Source organism: Leguminivora glycinivorella, chromosome 15 (assembly GCF_023078275.1).
Source record: "Leguminivora glycinivorella isolate SPB_JAAS2020 chromosome 15, LegGlyc_1.1, whole genome shotgun sequence".
NCBI classification, from domain to species: Eukaryota; Metazoa; Arthropoda; class Insecta; order Lepidoptera; family Tortricidae; genus Leguminivora; species Leguminivora glycinivorella.
This window is the reverse complement of record NC_062985.1, coordinates 3,928,546-3,943,441: the sequence shown is the minus strand read 5'-3', so window position 1 is coordinate 3,943,441 and position 14,896 is coordinate 3,928,546. Positions and strand designations below refer to the sequence as shown.

General features: G+C 38.7%; 3 protein-coding genes across 8 annotated transcripts in view; 2 read left to right on the top strand and 1 right to left on the bottom strand.

Moving 5' to 3' along the window:
• LOC125234127 (NAD-dependent protein deacetylase Sirt6) overlaps window positions 1-14,896 on the top strand; it is a 309,879-nt gene that overhangs the window by 210,603 nt on the left and 84,380 nt on the right. The window lies entirely within an intron of this gene.
• On the top strand, window positions 1,533-5,579 carry LOC125234141 (probable alpha-ketoglutarate-dependent hypophosphite dioxygenase). 4 transcript variants are annotated; one of them, XM_048140342.1, is made up of 6 exons: window positions 2,485-2,534; window positions 2,579-2,679; window positions 3,574-3,747; window positions 4,307-4,480; window positions 4,905-5,036; window positions 5,440-5,568. In XM_048140342.1, the coding sequence occupies exons 2-5, from the start codon at window positions 2,581-2,583 to the stop codon at window positions 5,034-5,036; spliced, it is 579 nt and encodes a 192-aa protein (XP_047996299.1). In that variant the 5' UTR covers window positions 2,485-2,534; window positions 2,579-2,580; the 3' UTR covers window positions 5,440-5,568. The 4 variants fall into 4 exon arrangements, 3 of the variants coding, with proteins under 3 accessions (XP_047996298.1, XP_047996297.1, XP_047996299.1); XR_007177942.1 differs by having other exon boundaries at window positions 1,533-2,679; window positions 4,905-5,111; window positions 5,440-5,579; XM_048140341.1 differs by having other exon boundaries at window positions 1,533-2,679; window positions 4,923-5,036.
• LOC125233880 (D-amino-acid oxidase-like) lies at window positions 5,598-11,231 on the bottom strand. The gene is made up of 7 exons (XM_048140034.1): window positions 11,108-11,231; window positions 10,818-10,921; window positions 10,312-10,512; window positions 9,774-9,815; window positions 9,096-9,436; window positions 6,671-6,808; window positions 5,598-6,374 (listed from the first exon to the last, which is right to left on the bottom strand). The coding sequence occupies exons 1-7, from the start codon at window positions 11,189-11,191 to the stop codon at window positions 6,271-6,273; spliced, it is 1,014 nt and encodes a 337-aa protein (XP_047995991.1). The 5' UTR covers window positions 11,192-11,231; the 3' UTR covers window positions 5,598-6,270.

The following is a 14,896-nucleotide window of genomic DNA, read 5'->3' as shown; positions in this document are numbered from 1 at the left end:
AAAACTCTTCCCCTCACTATAGCGAGGAAACTACAACGCAAAAAGTGCGTTTATCACTGCTTCCAGTAGTTCCACTGGTGGTAAATCATCTTAATTACTAGATTCACCTTATTATTTATGATTTATCAATTTTAAAGCAGTTAATTTGACTTTATTCAAGGTCAAATTACTTTACCCACTAGTGGATAAAATGCGTTTTTACCCGCTGGTATTAAAGGACAAAACACGTGTTTCTCAGCTAGTGAGGGGAAAAAGACATTTCATATAATTACCACAGAACATTTCTATTCGATACACCCTGGGTGATTGCTCATTGGAGGAGGTACACTTAAACTTGACAGATGGCGCCACCTTAAGACGACTTTTGCACAGATAAAGAATGAGACTGCTCTTTACTTTATCTGTAGATTTTTGTTTAATAACCATAACACATTACCGGATCATGCCAATGTCATTTCATACGTGAGAGAGAGAACAAGATATTTTTTCCCTCTTGCTAATGAAATAAAAATTACTGGTAAGTTGTGGGGCTATCACACTTAGTGACAGGTGCACTTGCACAGGCGCCGCCTGGCGGAATAAAATGTCAGTTTGCCTCCTCATTGGTTTGAGTTTGCATCACCCACGCGATTGGTTGCATATTGCACGCTTGGCTCGCTTGCGTTGGTGACTTCATGACTTGGTGCTACAGCAGGCCTAGCACATGATGGCGGCGAGAGTATGTCGCCGCGAGATAGACTACCTGTCCTTATGTCATTAATACAATTAGACAAAGACGTGTTATCTATCTCGCGGCGACATACTCCCGCGGCCATCATGTGCTAGGCCTACTGATCTGTATTGGCGCCATTTTAGATACCCGTATTAGTATTCTTTTTGCAGTAAAATTACTTATTGTTTAATTATTGTCTGTGATGGTATTTACTGTATGTGATTAGTATATGATATGATCTATGAATGCAGTGGTATGCACGATGTTATACCAAAAAATATAATGTGTAAATATATTCTTAGATTTATTTATGTATTGTAGAATTCACGAATATTTGCTTAATATAAAGAATATTTTTGTACCAGATCTATTTGTTATTAAAATTTATACTATAAACTGTTGTTTATTTTGACTACATTATCCTGTAGCGCTTTTGTAGTATGACAAGCATTTTTCGTAATCATAGGTCCAGTTATTCTTTCGTCGGTCACATAATGCTGAAATGGTTCTACCAACTGGCCTGCCAAAACATGGGTCGTGTGAATTTTGTGTGAAAAAAAAAATATGTTTGCGTGTAGGTAATTCAGCAGTTCTCGAAAAGTTTGTACAAAAATTAAGGAAAAAGTTAAATTTGTTTTTATTAATTCCTATTTTGTTACCAAGATTTTGTTGATGAATTGAGATTTTATTAAGTTTTATTTCGTCATTAAGGTTCCCTAGTATCTTTATTTTCTTAATTATAACAATTAACCTGTATATATCTTACGAAAGTCGACTTATATCACTAAATGTTGGTAACAAAATAGGATCAATTAAAATTTGCTGACGTGGCTACGTACAAAGTATTCGGGAACTGCTCACATTATAGGCGCCATCTTGGATTTTTTCCGTTGAAATCCTTCCGACATCCGATATCGGATTGGATCGATCGATATCGATACTAACGATCTACTAGGATACTAACGATCTCCGTTTATTGAAGTGGATATTATGTAGAGAACTAGCTCTTGGAGACGTAGCGCACGGTTTGCATGAGGTCGTTCTTGCCGCGCAGCACGCGGCCCTTCCCGGGGGCCCTTGTGCGTGTCCTTAATGGGCTCGTCGTCCGCCGCCTGGACCTGGACACCAGACATAACGTTATTACGCCATACAATCGTCATCAAGTTTATCGAGGACAATCGTTATCATTCATCAAGTTTATCGAAGCGGCCGAGGTGGCCAAATATATCTACTCGCCTCTATTGACAAGGCGGCGTCAGAGTGCATGTTCAGGTGTTTGAGCGTCCGGGCGGACAAATATCGGATGACAACTGTACATAATAGTTCTAACAGCAACACTCATAATTGACCATTGGTAGACTCCGCGAACGAAATGCAACTGTCATAGTCGCATTATGAGTAATAGAAATACCTTGACATGATTTATATATATTAACTATGTTGTACAAATAAATGCTTTTACTTTATGTAACTGAACTCGACTGTAGGTACATGGGTGATAAAGATGATTTCTCAGAAACTATGAGATATCATTTACCGACATTAAAAACAGAGCTTCTTTGTTCCTTAAAAATACACTTTTCGATGTAAGTAGTTCTTGCCATCGACTCGCGAAGAACAGTATTGAGTTCGTACAAAATATTTTGTTTACTAAACTTTTATTCTCTTCGGTTAGCGCGAACTTTTAAGTAACTTTTTCCAATTTTTTATTGTAACAAATCGTTGAGGGCAAGTACTTAGGTATATCGAAAAATACAAGTTATAATTACTGCAAAATGGTGAAACTAACTACGAATCAAGTGCAGTTCTACAAAGACTACGGGTACCTCCAAGTGTCCGGTATCTTTACCGAACAGGAGTTGGCAGAAATGTCCCAAGAGTACGACAGGCTGTTCCGAGAGCACAAACCTAACATGGAGACGAAGCAGGGAGCGCTGATTAGCAAGGCTGACAACGAGGAATGTTCTGTAAGTGTGAAGGTTACAAGTAGAAGTTTGAGGTGTCTTAGGAGTAAGAGAGGCTGTTCTGGAAGAACAACTTAAGGATTTAAACGAGGCAGGTAGCACTGATGAGCAACAAGCTGTTCCGGGAAAACTACCCTAAGATGGAGACGGCGTGGCAGGAAGATCTGGTGAGCAAAGTTGATAACGAGGGATATTCTGTATTTAATGAGTATGTATTACCTATATCGTCGGCATCGTCGACTATTAATTTTCTGACTCTGGGAAAAAAAAAATAGTCATGTAATTGTTTGTGTCTGCGTTCTAGTGTGAATTTATGTCTTGCCATTCCCCCTCACAAATCTCGTGGATACCATGTCTTTTGCTGTCCGTGCAGTGAAGCTATGGAATGAGCTGCCCGTCTCGCTTAGACAGGCACAATCGGTTGCGTCGCTCAAGGAGAGGCTAAAGAAGCTGTGGTTATCTGACTAAATTGCCTATGTTGCTTTATATGTAAATGTATTTTGTGTTTCTTTCTAACTTAGTGTATTTTTCTCATTCCTTTTTGTGTGATATAGTTATGTTTATCCTATAACTATATATAGATTTTTATCCATTGTCTTTATGGTACCTTGTTGTACAAATTGCTAGATTTTGTTACCCTCTTTAACTCTTTCCTCTCATTTACTCAAAGGTTAACTGGAAGAAATCCCTCTATGGGATAAGTTCGCCTTTGTACTTCGCATCTCAATGTATGTTATTTTTAATGTGTGTTTGTACAGTAAAGAGTTACTACTACTACTACTACTACTATTGTACATAGCTTTGTTTAGTTGTCCAAATACTTTTTATTAAATACCCTCGCCACTCCCAAAGGCAACTCATCAATGTCAACCAAATTAACAAACACTGCACTTTCAGGTATTAACCGTCCACAATGTAGAATTCCACAGCAGGGTCTTCGGCAAGCTGCTTCAAAACGAGAACCTCCTGGACGCCCTCGAGGGCGTGATGAGCACGCCCGACATCCTCCTCCACCACACCAAGGCTCACAGCAAGCCTGCAAGAAACGAAGCGCCTTACTTGATGCACCAGGTACCTACGAAGACTAACTTATCACCTGAAGCAGCGCTGGATCTAGACTTTTCCGAGGGGGGCAAAAACTTGGCCTGACCTGAAGTATCGCACCAAGTTGTTCAGGAAACTACTGAGCAATGAAAACTGGCTGGGTACACTGGGATCTTATAGGCAAGCATTAAGACTCCTCGACCATGTGTGATAATTTGATAAATCTGTATACCTAATACAAAATAAATATTTAGTTCGGTACGCTCTTCGATTCGATATCAGGGAAAACCAAAGAAGCTGGAACAAAGAACTAATGAATGTTGTTGTTGTTTGTCCTCGGGCACCCCATAGGTACAGTCAGCCAAAAAAGTGATTTACCACTTTTCGACCTTATGTGTTTAACATAGCGTCGAAAAGTGGTAAACCACTTTCTTGGCTGACCGTACATAGGGCCTCCAAAAGGTCTTTCCACGGCTTTCAATCCTAAGCTGCCTTGGCCTCGTTCCGGCTCAGTCCGAATTCCCGCAGCTCTCAGCCTCAGCTCCGCTTCACAAAGAACTAATACAATTTGCAAATTGTTTTCCAGGACTACCACTACTTCCCTCACAAGAACGTCTCCATGACCGCAGCCGTCATCCACTTCGACGACGCCCATCCCGATAACGGCGGACTGTGCATCTACCCTCGCTCGCACAAGCTCGGCCCGCTGAAGGACGTTGGCACAGTTGAGAAGGGAAAGGCCTTCCATTACATGGATCCTGTAAGTGCAAAGGCCTCAGTCCTCAAGTAAAATGGGATAAAAGCCACCAAGTACGGTCAGTCAGATCAAACTAAGTTGATTAACGGTTTTGATATAGATTGCGCAAAACTGTAAATGTCTGCGTGTTTTAGCCTCTCCGCTTACGTTGACGCTCCGTAGCGTATCGTTCTATCGCTCCTACTTATTTTCGTGTCGTTTGTTACAGAGCGTCAAAATAACCTTAGCTACAGGTCCTGGCCCCGTAGTCGCCGCAGAAATGTAGTCTGGCTCTGACGCGCCAATACTCAAGAGCGATAGAGATAGATAGCTAACGAAAGAGATATTTATCGTGAGCGTTTGTGCATTCGGCTACGCACACAGGTCAACCAGATTAACTTTAACAACATGTAGCAACTTTAATCAAGTACTTATTTACTCTCCGCAGGAAGAATGGCCGATCGAGAAGGCCACGCCAGTAGTCGCCAAGAGGGGGGACGTCGTGTTCTTCTCCTACTTGACAGTACACGGCAGCTACAGCAACCTTTCCGACCGCGTACGGCGGATGCTGTTTATCTAGGTGAGCTGCGCACTAGGCGTAGACACCAACCCTGTTGCACTCTTGTACCTTGATCTACTAAGTACTGATGTGTAGGTATGTAATTTAACTCGAGTTTTACCACATAATAAAACTGTAAGGGCCACTTGAATTTAACCGATGACAGCCCACTAACCCTGAGTTAAGTGGTTGGTGCAAGTGTGCCTAAAGGGTTCAGTCGCACTAAGTGCGAAGCCCATGATATATCGACGACTGAGTAGGTAAACTAGGTACATACAATTTTATAGTATTACTAGAACTACCCTTCTTATTTAAAGCAGACTGCTGTACCCGAGATAAAACGGTAAAAGTGAAAAATATCGTGAAAAGGTTACCACCTTTATAATTTTCTATGATGTTACATATATTTATCCTGCATTTTCAGGCCTTCGGTGCCGACGACGAACCCATCAAGGACACGCAAAAGAGCCCCGGACGAGGCCTGGTGCTCCGCAGCAGGAACGACGAGGAGGAAACCAGTAATATTATAGGATTATTACTAGTTAGAGATAAGGAATAACTTATGGAGGAGAAACAAATTAATTACTTGTTTAATTTTTAATAAACGCACTATTGGCGACCGTGACAGGATAAAATAAAATCAAGGTGTGTTTTTATATACTACATTTTGTATGTAATTTTGATATTACCGTCACATTTATGAAATAAAATATTTATTTTTCCGATTAGGCATATTACAATGCGAATATGAACGTCAAATATAAAGAGTATAGTATAAGCCTTAGTATAGTATTAGCCTTATTTAAAGAGTATAGTATAAGCCTTACGGAACATATTTTCATATGGTTTATTTAAAAAATACTACTTTTATTTTTTCATACAAAATAATTCTGCATCAGCACACAAACTTATAATTAAGTTGTTGTATGGATTCTTAGCACTAAAACCTTGGTCTGGTTAAAGTAATATTCAAAATGCACGCTGTACAATATATTATACCTTTGTATTTACTTATGTTACTTTAAGCCTGGCGTCCACTATGGCGGAATCGCGCCGAATCGAGTCCTCATACATTTTGAATGCGACTTATATGCCTTAATGGACGCAGTCTTATAAGCAATGCAGAAAGCGAATGAACGAGGCTCGAAACGGCACGCCTAGTGGACGCCAGGCTTTAAACTTTATTTTATTTAAAGACCAATGAATACAAAAATTGTAACTCCCACCTACATTAACAAAGGCTTCGTTATTTTAATTATAATTTGGACTTAAGTGGTTTGTGTATTTGATTCAAATTTTCCTGCAGCAAATCTAACACGTTACTTGCGCACCCCCAGAACAACGTTACGCCACTCCCACCTGAAACAAACCGTTATTAATTAAAACAAACCATTAACAATAACCACAACAATTATAATAACCACAAAACAAATTTTAAATTTAAAAAATACCGCGACAACCGATTTTCACCTAACATAGCTAAGAAAAGAACACTCCCGAGTCCCGACTAATTCAGCTTTAGAACAAAAAAAAACGAAATCTAAAACGGTTCATCCGTTCGAAAGCTACGATGCCACAGACAGACACGTCAAACTTATAACATCCCGTTGTTTTTGCGTCGGAGGTAAAAAGAAGTACTAGGTACTGCTACTGACCGTGCCCGTAGTTGTGTATAACTAATTTCCCATCCACTATTTCTGTCTCCAATCTGACCTGGTCTCGCCCAGGTCGCAGACCTGTCCAGTGTTTCACCACTTTAGCATCCTGAAACAGAAAATCTTTATTTTTGATACCTAATTAAGTACCTACTAATTTTTTCACGTAAGTAAGAGCGAGATACAAATAACTCTTTCTCGCTCTCTCTTGTGGGTGACCTTGGTGCGGTGCGGTCATGTATTAGCAGTATTACATTTGATGACTCTCGTTTTTCCGTACAGCAAATTGCAAAACATTGACAGGTACTTATTTCGTGAAACGGAACGTACCCGGTGAGGGGAATAACCGCGGAATAACTTGGTGGCCGGGCTGGTGTTGCCAGTGTATTTATTTTTTGTAAAATTTAAGTTATTCAAATGTACAGTAAAATAGAAAATTATGGTAGTGAAAATGAGACAATTAATGTGATCAAATCTCGAATTTGATCGGGATTTATCAGCTGCAACTGGTTGCAGAAATCGAAGTAAATATGACTCATTTTATTCTTATTGTAAAGAGTATAGAGCCCGTAAATTGAAAAAATTGGTTGTCTGTAAAGTCGATTTACGGACGGTAGTTTAACGTGATAACGTCAAACATTACAGTAGCATAGACAGGGGCGGTCAGAGTATAGCAAAAGGGGCCCGATTCTGGGACTTTTTTCACGTTTTTTTATTTATTTATTAAAAATACACAAAAGTTAACAGTATTTCACCAAAGCACTTATGTGGTAATATAATTATGTACATGTTAAATTGACATAAATAAAAGCAAACACACTTAAAAGTTAAACTATGGTTATTACATTAATCACCTAAGGAGTGTAGAGTCTATGAACCTTAAGAGTTTTCTGTAAAACACACCAACACTATCAGCAAATATGTCAATATCGTCTGTCTCCAACATGATGCGGTTAAGAGCAGCTCGGGCTCGAGCGGTGCGCCGGCCGCCGCGAACAGGCGCCGCCACCGCCGCGCCGGCACCGCGCCCGGCATGCCAACCATCACATTTCGCTCTTGGCACTTGCAGCCCCATTCTCTCAAGCACGGATGCGTCATCTACTCTATGGTGAAACAGTTGGCGGTAATGCATAATATTTGATAATATGCAGCAGTTTCCGTCTGGTTTCTAGAGTTCGAAGACCAACCATTCCTGTTACGAATAGAGATGGATACATATATGGGTAATATCCGTACAGTCGTTTGTAAATGTGCCTACAGAACTTCCTCTGCACTCTTTCTAGCATAGTGTTTTGTTCTTATTAGAAAGAATGCATTAAAATAAGCATCTTTTATAAATTAAAGTTTTTTTTAAACCTACTAATTTAGGAGTTAGAGTGGTGCAAAGTTGCAAAATTTTCGCGTAGCATTACTAAGGCGCCAGAGACAGAAAGCGATATCGACGGAGCCCCGCTTATTACAGAAACTGCACAGAATAGGAGCCTTTGGCCGTTTGAAGATATATAAAAGTCGTCATTTTGTATCCTAGACCGTTTGCGAGACACGCGTTAATTTTATTAAAGTGCTAGTGCCATTTACTAATCTTAGAACCCTAATATCTCAGTAAATATTAATGGAGAAGAAAAAGTTTATATAACAAAACATCCTTATTTAAACGTGTTCTATATGATTTATCAATATTAACATAGGTTATATTGGTAAAAAAAATCATAATTTATTAAGTCTCTGGCGCCTTAGTGAATACTATGGGAAAATTTGCAATTTCGTACTGCTCTAACTCCTAAATAAGTAGGTTTTTCAAACAACTTCATTCTATAAAAGATGCTTATTTTAATGCAATCTTTCATGTTTTTAAATTACAAACACTCAAAAATAATAAACACGGGCGCGCCATCCGTCGCAGCTGTGGTGCTTTACTCAGGCCACACGCTACAGCCATACCGAGCGCATCGATCAGCCGCTTAGTTCCAACGCGCGCCAATAGATGGCGCTTAAGCTATATTGGGAAACGGGACAATGACGTCATCTTTTTCGTGCATGCTGCCCGTAGTAGGCTCCCCACAGACAGTCTTAAAAATTCATAATCTTAAAAAAAACTTGTATGCAATCTGACAGTTCAGATCTGTCAGTGTCTTGTCAGTGTCAGTTTGAACTGTCAGATTGCATACAAGTTTTTTTTAAGATTATGAATTTTTAAGACTGTCTGTGGGGAGCCTAACAGTGCATGACATTTTGATTTGGACTGGTTAGAGCTGCGATTGCATAGCTGGGCACCGTTAATCAAATAGTTAACTTCGATAATCGCTAATCCGTTACTATAAAAGTTAACTTCGTTAATCGTTAAAGCGATACATTTCAACAAATTTAACGGAAGTTAAAGTTAATCGATAATCCGTTAATCGCTATAAAAAAAACTCTACTCAACTATTTAGTATTTGCGTAAGATTATATGTTACTGTTAAAGCCCGAAGTTCGCCAAAATCTCTTAAAAAATCCCAGCTGCCAATTGGTAAAAGCAAAATATTAATAAATATTGTTCTCTTTGGACTTATATCGACGTTGGTTCGGTAAATTCTAGGTTTTATATATTTTATTGAGTCAATCATGCGGTCGTAGTCATGGTGCGTAGGTTCCTCGGATTGAGACACCTCTAATCGAAGTTGTGATCCACGGGTGTCCACGGTAACTTGGTGGATAGCGCGGCCCGCCGAACTCTGCACTTTGGCTTGATACGTCGGTTGCGCGATTTGTGTGTCATGCCTGATGATTTACATTCTATTTCGCAATTAGTGATGGGTGCAGTAGGACTAATAAACTTTAGCAGGTCTCGAAAAAGTGATCCAAAGGCACCAATTTGTCTGTAGACTGTGAATTTACGTGAAAATCCTAGGTTTCGCCTTACTCCGGGCTTTTACAGTAGCGGTCAGAGCAAGTATTACTCGGCGCGTGCGGAACTGGATTAACGATTAACGGACTCGAATTAATTTAACGGAAGTTAACGAATCCGTTAACATTTTTTAAAGTTAACTTAAAAGTTAATCCGTTAACCAAAATGTTAACTTCGTTAATTAACGATTAACGGATTAACGAGTTAATGCCCAGCTATGTTGTGTGGACGACGAAGGTTGTGAATGTATGCCCGGAACTGAAATGTAATGACAAGGAAAATATTAAATCTTCCCATTCCCATATATAGATCCTCCTGTTCACCAAAAAGGCTTCGTCCGATACTGTATTTTTTATAATGGTCGTAAATATACAAATCAATTTTTTTAATAATATCGTTATATGTATACCTAGTTGTTTCCTACATTTAATGTATTTGACGTTGAGACATTTTCGTGAAACGAAACATATCTATTAGGGGGTTTTCCGCAATGTAACTGATGTTACCACTTACCAGAGTTAAATTGTTTTTTTTTTAAATTCCAACGATAGTCTCCCACAAGCACCTCACAAGCCATTTCCAAAGAGTATTATTAGTATAGCCATTTCAGTCACTAGAAGAGAGCGGCTCTACTTGACAAAAAGATAGAATTCTTTAAAATGGGTATTAAGTATAGAAACGAAAATGAATCTTGTGCCTGAGGCGGTATCTCTGAAGTAGACAAAGACGAGAGTTTCTACTGTTCTACACTTACATGTAGTCTCCAGAGTATAACCGGTTGAGGTACTCCAACTGCTTTTGTTCTAGTTCCCGGAATCCGAAGACTGTCGAAGCCCACGCCAAGGTCCCTGTGCTATGCTCTTTGCTCAGGCAGTAGACCGGCCCCATAGTCACGTTATGGCCACCTTTCAGCCAGCAGGAGTGTAGGAACTTGTAAGTTTCGCCACCCCATTTACTGTAAAACAGGCAGTCGCATTAATTAGATAGAATTATGCAAGACGAAGTCAGGTTTTTGTTTTTCGCGGTTCACCGTTTGTGGTTCAGGAACGGAGTTTATTTAGGCGTCTAGATAAGTGCTGAAGTGCTATTCGTTTAAATGTTAGTGTCTTACATTAGGAAGTATATAAATACCAATAGAAAAAGAGCTTACTTTATGGGGATAAATACGATATAACTTTCAATGCAAGTCATACTTAAAGCAACATTGAACTTTTAAAATCTTGTGTTTCAGGGACACATTATGTATGTTTAAGTGCTTACAGAAGAAGATCCCCGGGAGTATTTCCACAGCAATAAGGATACCAGAGACCTCCAGATCCATCCCCTGTCGTGTCCGGACTGAACTGCTCCGATAACACTGCCACCTGAAAAAAAGAAATATAATTCGTTAAAAATAGGCGGTCAGTGCACTCTACATCTGAAAACTAAATTAGTGTAATCGTAGATTCACAACTTGTTCTCGTTCGGAGTTTGGTGAGCAGTGTCTTTTAGTTTTGTTAGTTTACTTTATTACACTTATTTCTTAGATATGTTTATAATTATAAGCTTGCCTCAAAATTTGGATATGTTTCTTTGATCCGAAGTGCACAAGTTATCCCATTTATTCCTGCACCAATCACACCAATTTTCACCATGATAACAATGAAGTATGAAAATAACAGATTCTTTCTTTAGATGCACGAAATAACAACTGAGTGCAAAGAAATTCCAATATCCTTACTTTATCTCTAAAGTTAAGTAAACGACTTCATTATTATTATCTCCGGGTCAAAAGGTAAGTAAACTATCAATTGATCAACAAAAGATTCGTTTGTTTAGCATTAATATAAATTATTCTGGTATTGAGTTGGAGTCATGCTTATAAATTGACCTTTTGCCAGTTTTGCCATTTGTCCTTTTCTACCTTATCTCACTCCCCCATCCCCGGTGAGGATTGGGATTAAATAAAAAAAGTACCTAAATTTAACCTTGGGGACTACTAGAAATTTTTGTTTGAATTAAAATCGAAATTTTATTTTTCCCGGTGTAGTCTTCTGCCATCTGTAACGTAATATCAGATTGCCTCTCTTTCTATAAACTGGATTTTTAGAAATTTATAAGAAAGAGAAACCGACATATATTAAACTTTAGTACAATGAACATCAGTGTCTCTTTTAGTATATACTAGAACTATTCCTTGCTATACATACATAAATATATACACCGTGTTTCCGGTATAAAGCTAGGAACATACTACGCGGACGTCCGTCGTAAAACGACCGCGACCGCGACCTATCAGTGTGCACGGAACAAAACATCCAGAGAGCCAGATTTCGATCGGACGTCCGTGCGCTCAAGGCCACGTCCGCGTCCGTCGACCGATAGTTTGCACGGTTATGTGTATTTCCATTGTCCAGATTCCCGTCCGCGGTCGATTTACGACGGACGTCCGCGTAGTGTGTTCCTATCTTCAAGCTCGGAACACACTACGCGGACGTCCGTCGTAAAACGACCGCGACCGCGACCTATCAGTGTGCACGGAACAAAACATCCAGAGAGCCAGATTTCGATCGGACGTCCGTGCGCTCAAGGCCACGTCCGCGTCCGTCGACCGATAGTTTGCACGGTTATGTGTATTTCCATTGTCCAGATTCCCGTCCGCGGTCGATTTACGACGGACGTCCGCGTAGTGTGGTCCTAGCTTCACTCAAAACCTCAGACACCCCAACTGATTTTTATTTTTTTAAACGTATCTACAATGTTAATTTTTTAATCTGATGATTATTATTTTTTTAAATGGAATTTTTAATTTTCTGTGCAGCTCTACTCGGCTTTTAACTCTACACTCAATAAAATAATTGCTAGCTACCATCATAAACCTTCAAACTGTTTAATTGTGTATGTTACTGCAACGACATAAGGTTTACCAATAGACAGCTATGTCACTGTAAAGCACTTTAACCTGTGTCACAGTAAACTTCAAATTGGACAGGTGAGGGGGCGTCCATTAATCGCGTCATACTGCATAGGGGGGGAGGGGGTCATGAAAAAATCACCAAATATCACCATGGGGGGTGGGGGGTTAGGAACATATCACGTGTATTTTTTTGTTACACTAATGTAAAGAAAAAATCATATTTCTGAGATATTTTTATATCAACTTTTACAGTCAGAACTTGCGTTGTGCAGTGCAAAGAGAACAGAATAGAATAGAATATAATTTATTCGTGAAATAATATTTTGAACAATTTATAAAAAACCGGCCAAGAGCGTGTCGGGCCACGCTCAGTGTAGGGTTCCGTAGTTTTCCGTATTTTTCTCAAAAACTACTTAACCTATCAAGTTCAAAACAATTTTCTTAGAAAGTCTTTATAAAGTTCTACTTTTGTGATTTTTTCATATTTTTTAAACATATGGTTCAAAAGTTAGAGGGGTGGGGGTCCCTTTTATTTCCTTTAGGAGCGATTATTTAAGAAAATATTAATATTAACAAAAAACGATTTTAGTAAACCCTTATTCATTTTTAAATACCTATCCAACAATATATCACACGTTGGGGTTGGAATGAAAAAAAAATCAGTCCCCACTTTACATGTAGGGGGGGTACCCTTACAAAACATGTTTTTCCACTTTTTATTTTACCACTTTGTTGGCGTGATTAATATACATATTGGTACCAAATTTCAGCTTTCTAGTGCTAACGGTCACTGAGATTATCCGCGGACGGACGGACAGACAGACATGGCGAAACTATAAGGGTTCCTAGTTGACTACGGAACCCTAAAAAGACGAAACAAAAATGAATGTACATGTAATATTCAAACGCACTCAATACTTTCAAAAGATTTGGTAACTCCTTGCAGCCCCAGTGAGTGAAATTCGTAATTTGAGTTTTTTCTTTTAAGTCCAATTTAGGCTTGACTATATATTTCTAATAGGTTTTCTTGTAATCTATACATTAAAGGCTGTTAAATGTTTTGAAAATTTTATGCTAATTAGTTTCGGAGATAAGGGAATGGTCATTTTTGCCTGTTTTCTAAATTACTTGACTGAAAATTATTAAAAACATATATTGTTGAAATACGTATAAGGGCCATTTTTTTCAAAGTTGTCCACCCCACTTTTTTTGTAACATGGGTATTTTTTACGCGATTCATATTCAGAATCGCGAGGTTTTTTGATCGTGATAGGAGCCAAAAATGTCCCAAGATTTCCATATTTTTTTTAGACCTTCCATTCCGTTACCGCCATATAAAATGTATGAAAAACTGGTAACGGAATAGGGAAAAACCTTGGGACACTTTTTTACTCCTATTAGGATTAAAAGAGCTCGCGATTCTGAGTGGAAAGCACATAAAAAATTCCAAATAAAAAAAAAGTGGGGTGGACAACTTTGAAAAAAAAAATGGCGCAATTAACGCTCTTTCATTTGATATGTAACACGCTAAAAAACTATTTCAAAAAACTTTGATTTCTAATTTTCACTTTTACCCCCCAAAAGTGTATATAGTTGTTTTTTTATTTTATTTAAATTACATGACCGTCTTTGGGTCACAAGTTTACATATGTGTTCCAAACAAGTTAATCGGTTCAGTGGTTTCCATTTTGAGGTACGGAACCTTAAAAATGAGGGGGCGAAGGTTTAATTCTCATAGAAAATTTGAATTTCGCGCCAAGATTTGGTTGATTCGTGGGTTGGAAAAAAGTGTACTTAAGTTGCCAAAAAATTACACGTCATATTGGCCAGGGGGGGGGGTCCTGAAAATATCACCAAAGATCACCATGGGGGGGGGGGGGGGTCTAAAATAAGCCGAAAACGTATGACGCGATTAATGGACGCCCCCTGACGCAGTAAGCAAATTTAAACCTAACATTCAAAATGACAAGGTTGTAATTAGGTACGAGTTCAATTTGTTATGACTTATGATAAACTTTAAAATTAAACTGACGCACAACGTCTATCTCGTAGCGGAAAAAATAATCGTCCAAGTAACCAGCCAGTATTAATACCCTTAAATACTGAAAAAGGTATACAACCTCTAACAATATGATATGCACAATGTTGTATTACGAATTTGTAGAATGGGCACGTAAACAATAACTAATAATACAAATTAAAACAAAAAATATTACCCCCATCAAGATATAGCTCAATCGATTCTACTCTCGATTCTGAACAAACAGTTTTCAGGTTTTTAGTGTTAAGTGAAACACGGTGTATAAAAAATTTAATTGCGGTGCAGTGCAATCAGTGCAAAACGTAGTGATTCAATGCTCTTTGAGTGCAATAGCCACGCAATTTAAAGAATTTGACAGTAACTGTGAATAAAAGTTAAAATCTGAACGCCCCTGAACGCACA

Excerpts from the sequence above, each read along its gene's own strand:
- LOC125234141 (XM_048140340.1), top strand. The coding sequence starts at position 2,488 with ATGGTGAAACTAACTACGAATCAAGTGCAGTTCTACAAAGACTACGGG. Across the intron at positions 2,680-3,573 it reads CTGACAACGAGGAATGTTCT|GTATTAACCGTCCACAATGT; the intron begins GTAAGTGTGAAG and ends CTGCACTTTCAG. Across the intron at positions 3,748-4,306 it reads CGCCTTACTTGATGCACCAG|GACTACCACTACTTCCCTCA; the intron begins GTACCTACGAAG and ends ATTGTTTTCCAG.
- LOC125233880 (XM_048140034.1), bottom strand. The coding sequence starts at position 11,191 with ATGGTGAAAATTGGTGTGATTGGTGCAGGAATAAATGGGATAACTTGT. Across the intron at positions 10,922-11,107 it reads AAACATATCCAAATTTTGAG|GTGGCAGTGTTATCGGAGCA; the intron begins GCAAGCTTATAA and ends TCTTTTTTTCAG. Across the intron at positions 9,437-9,773 it reads TTCGTCGTCCACACAACATA|CATCAGGCATGACACACAAA; the intron begins GCTGGGCATTAA and ends TAGAATGTAAAT.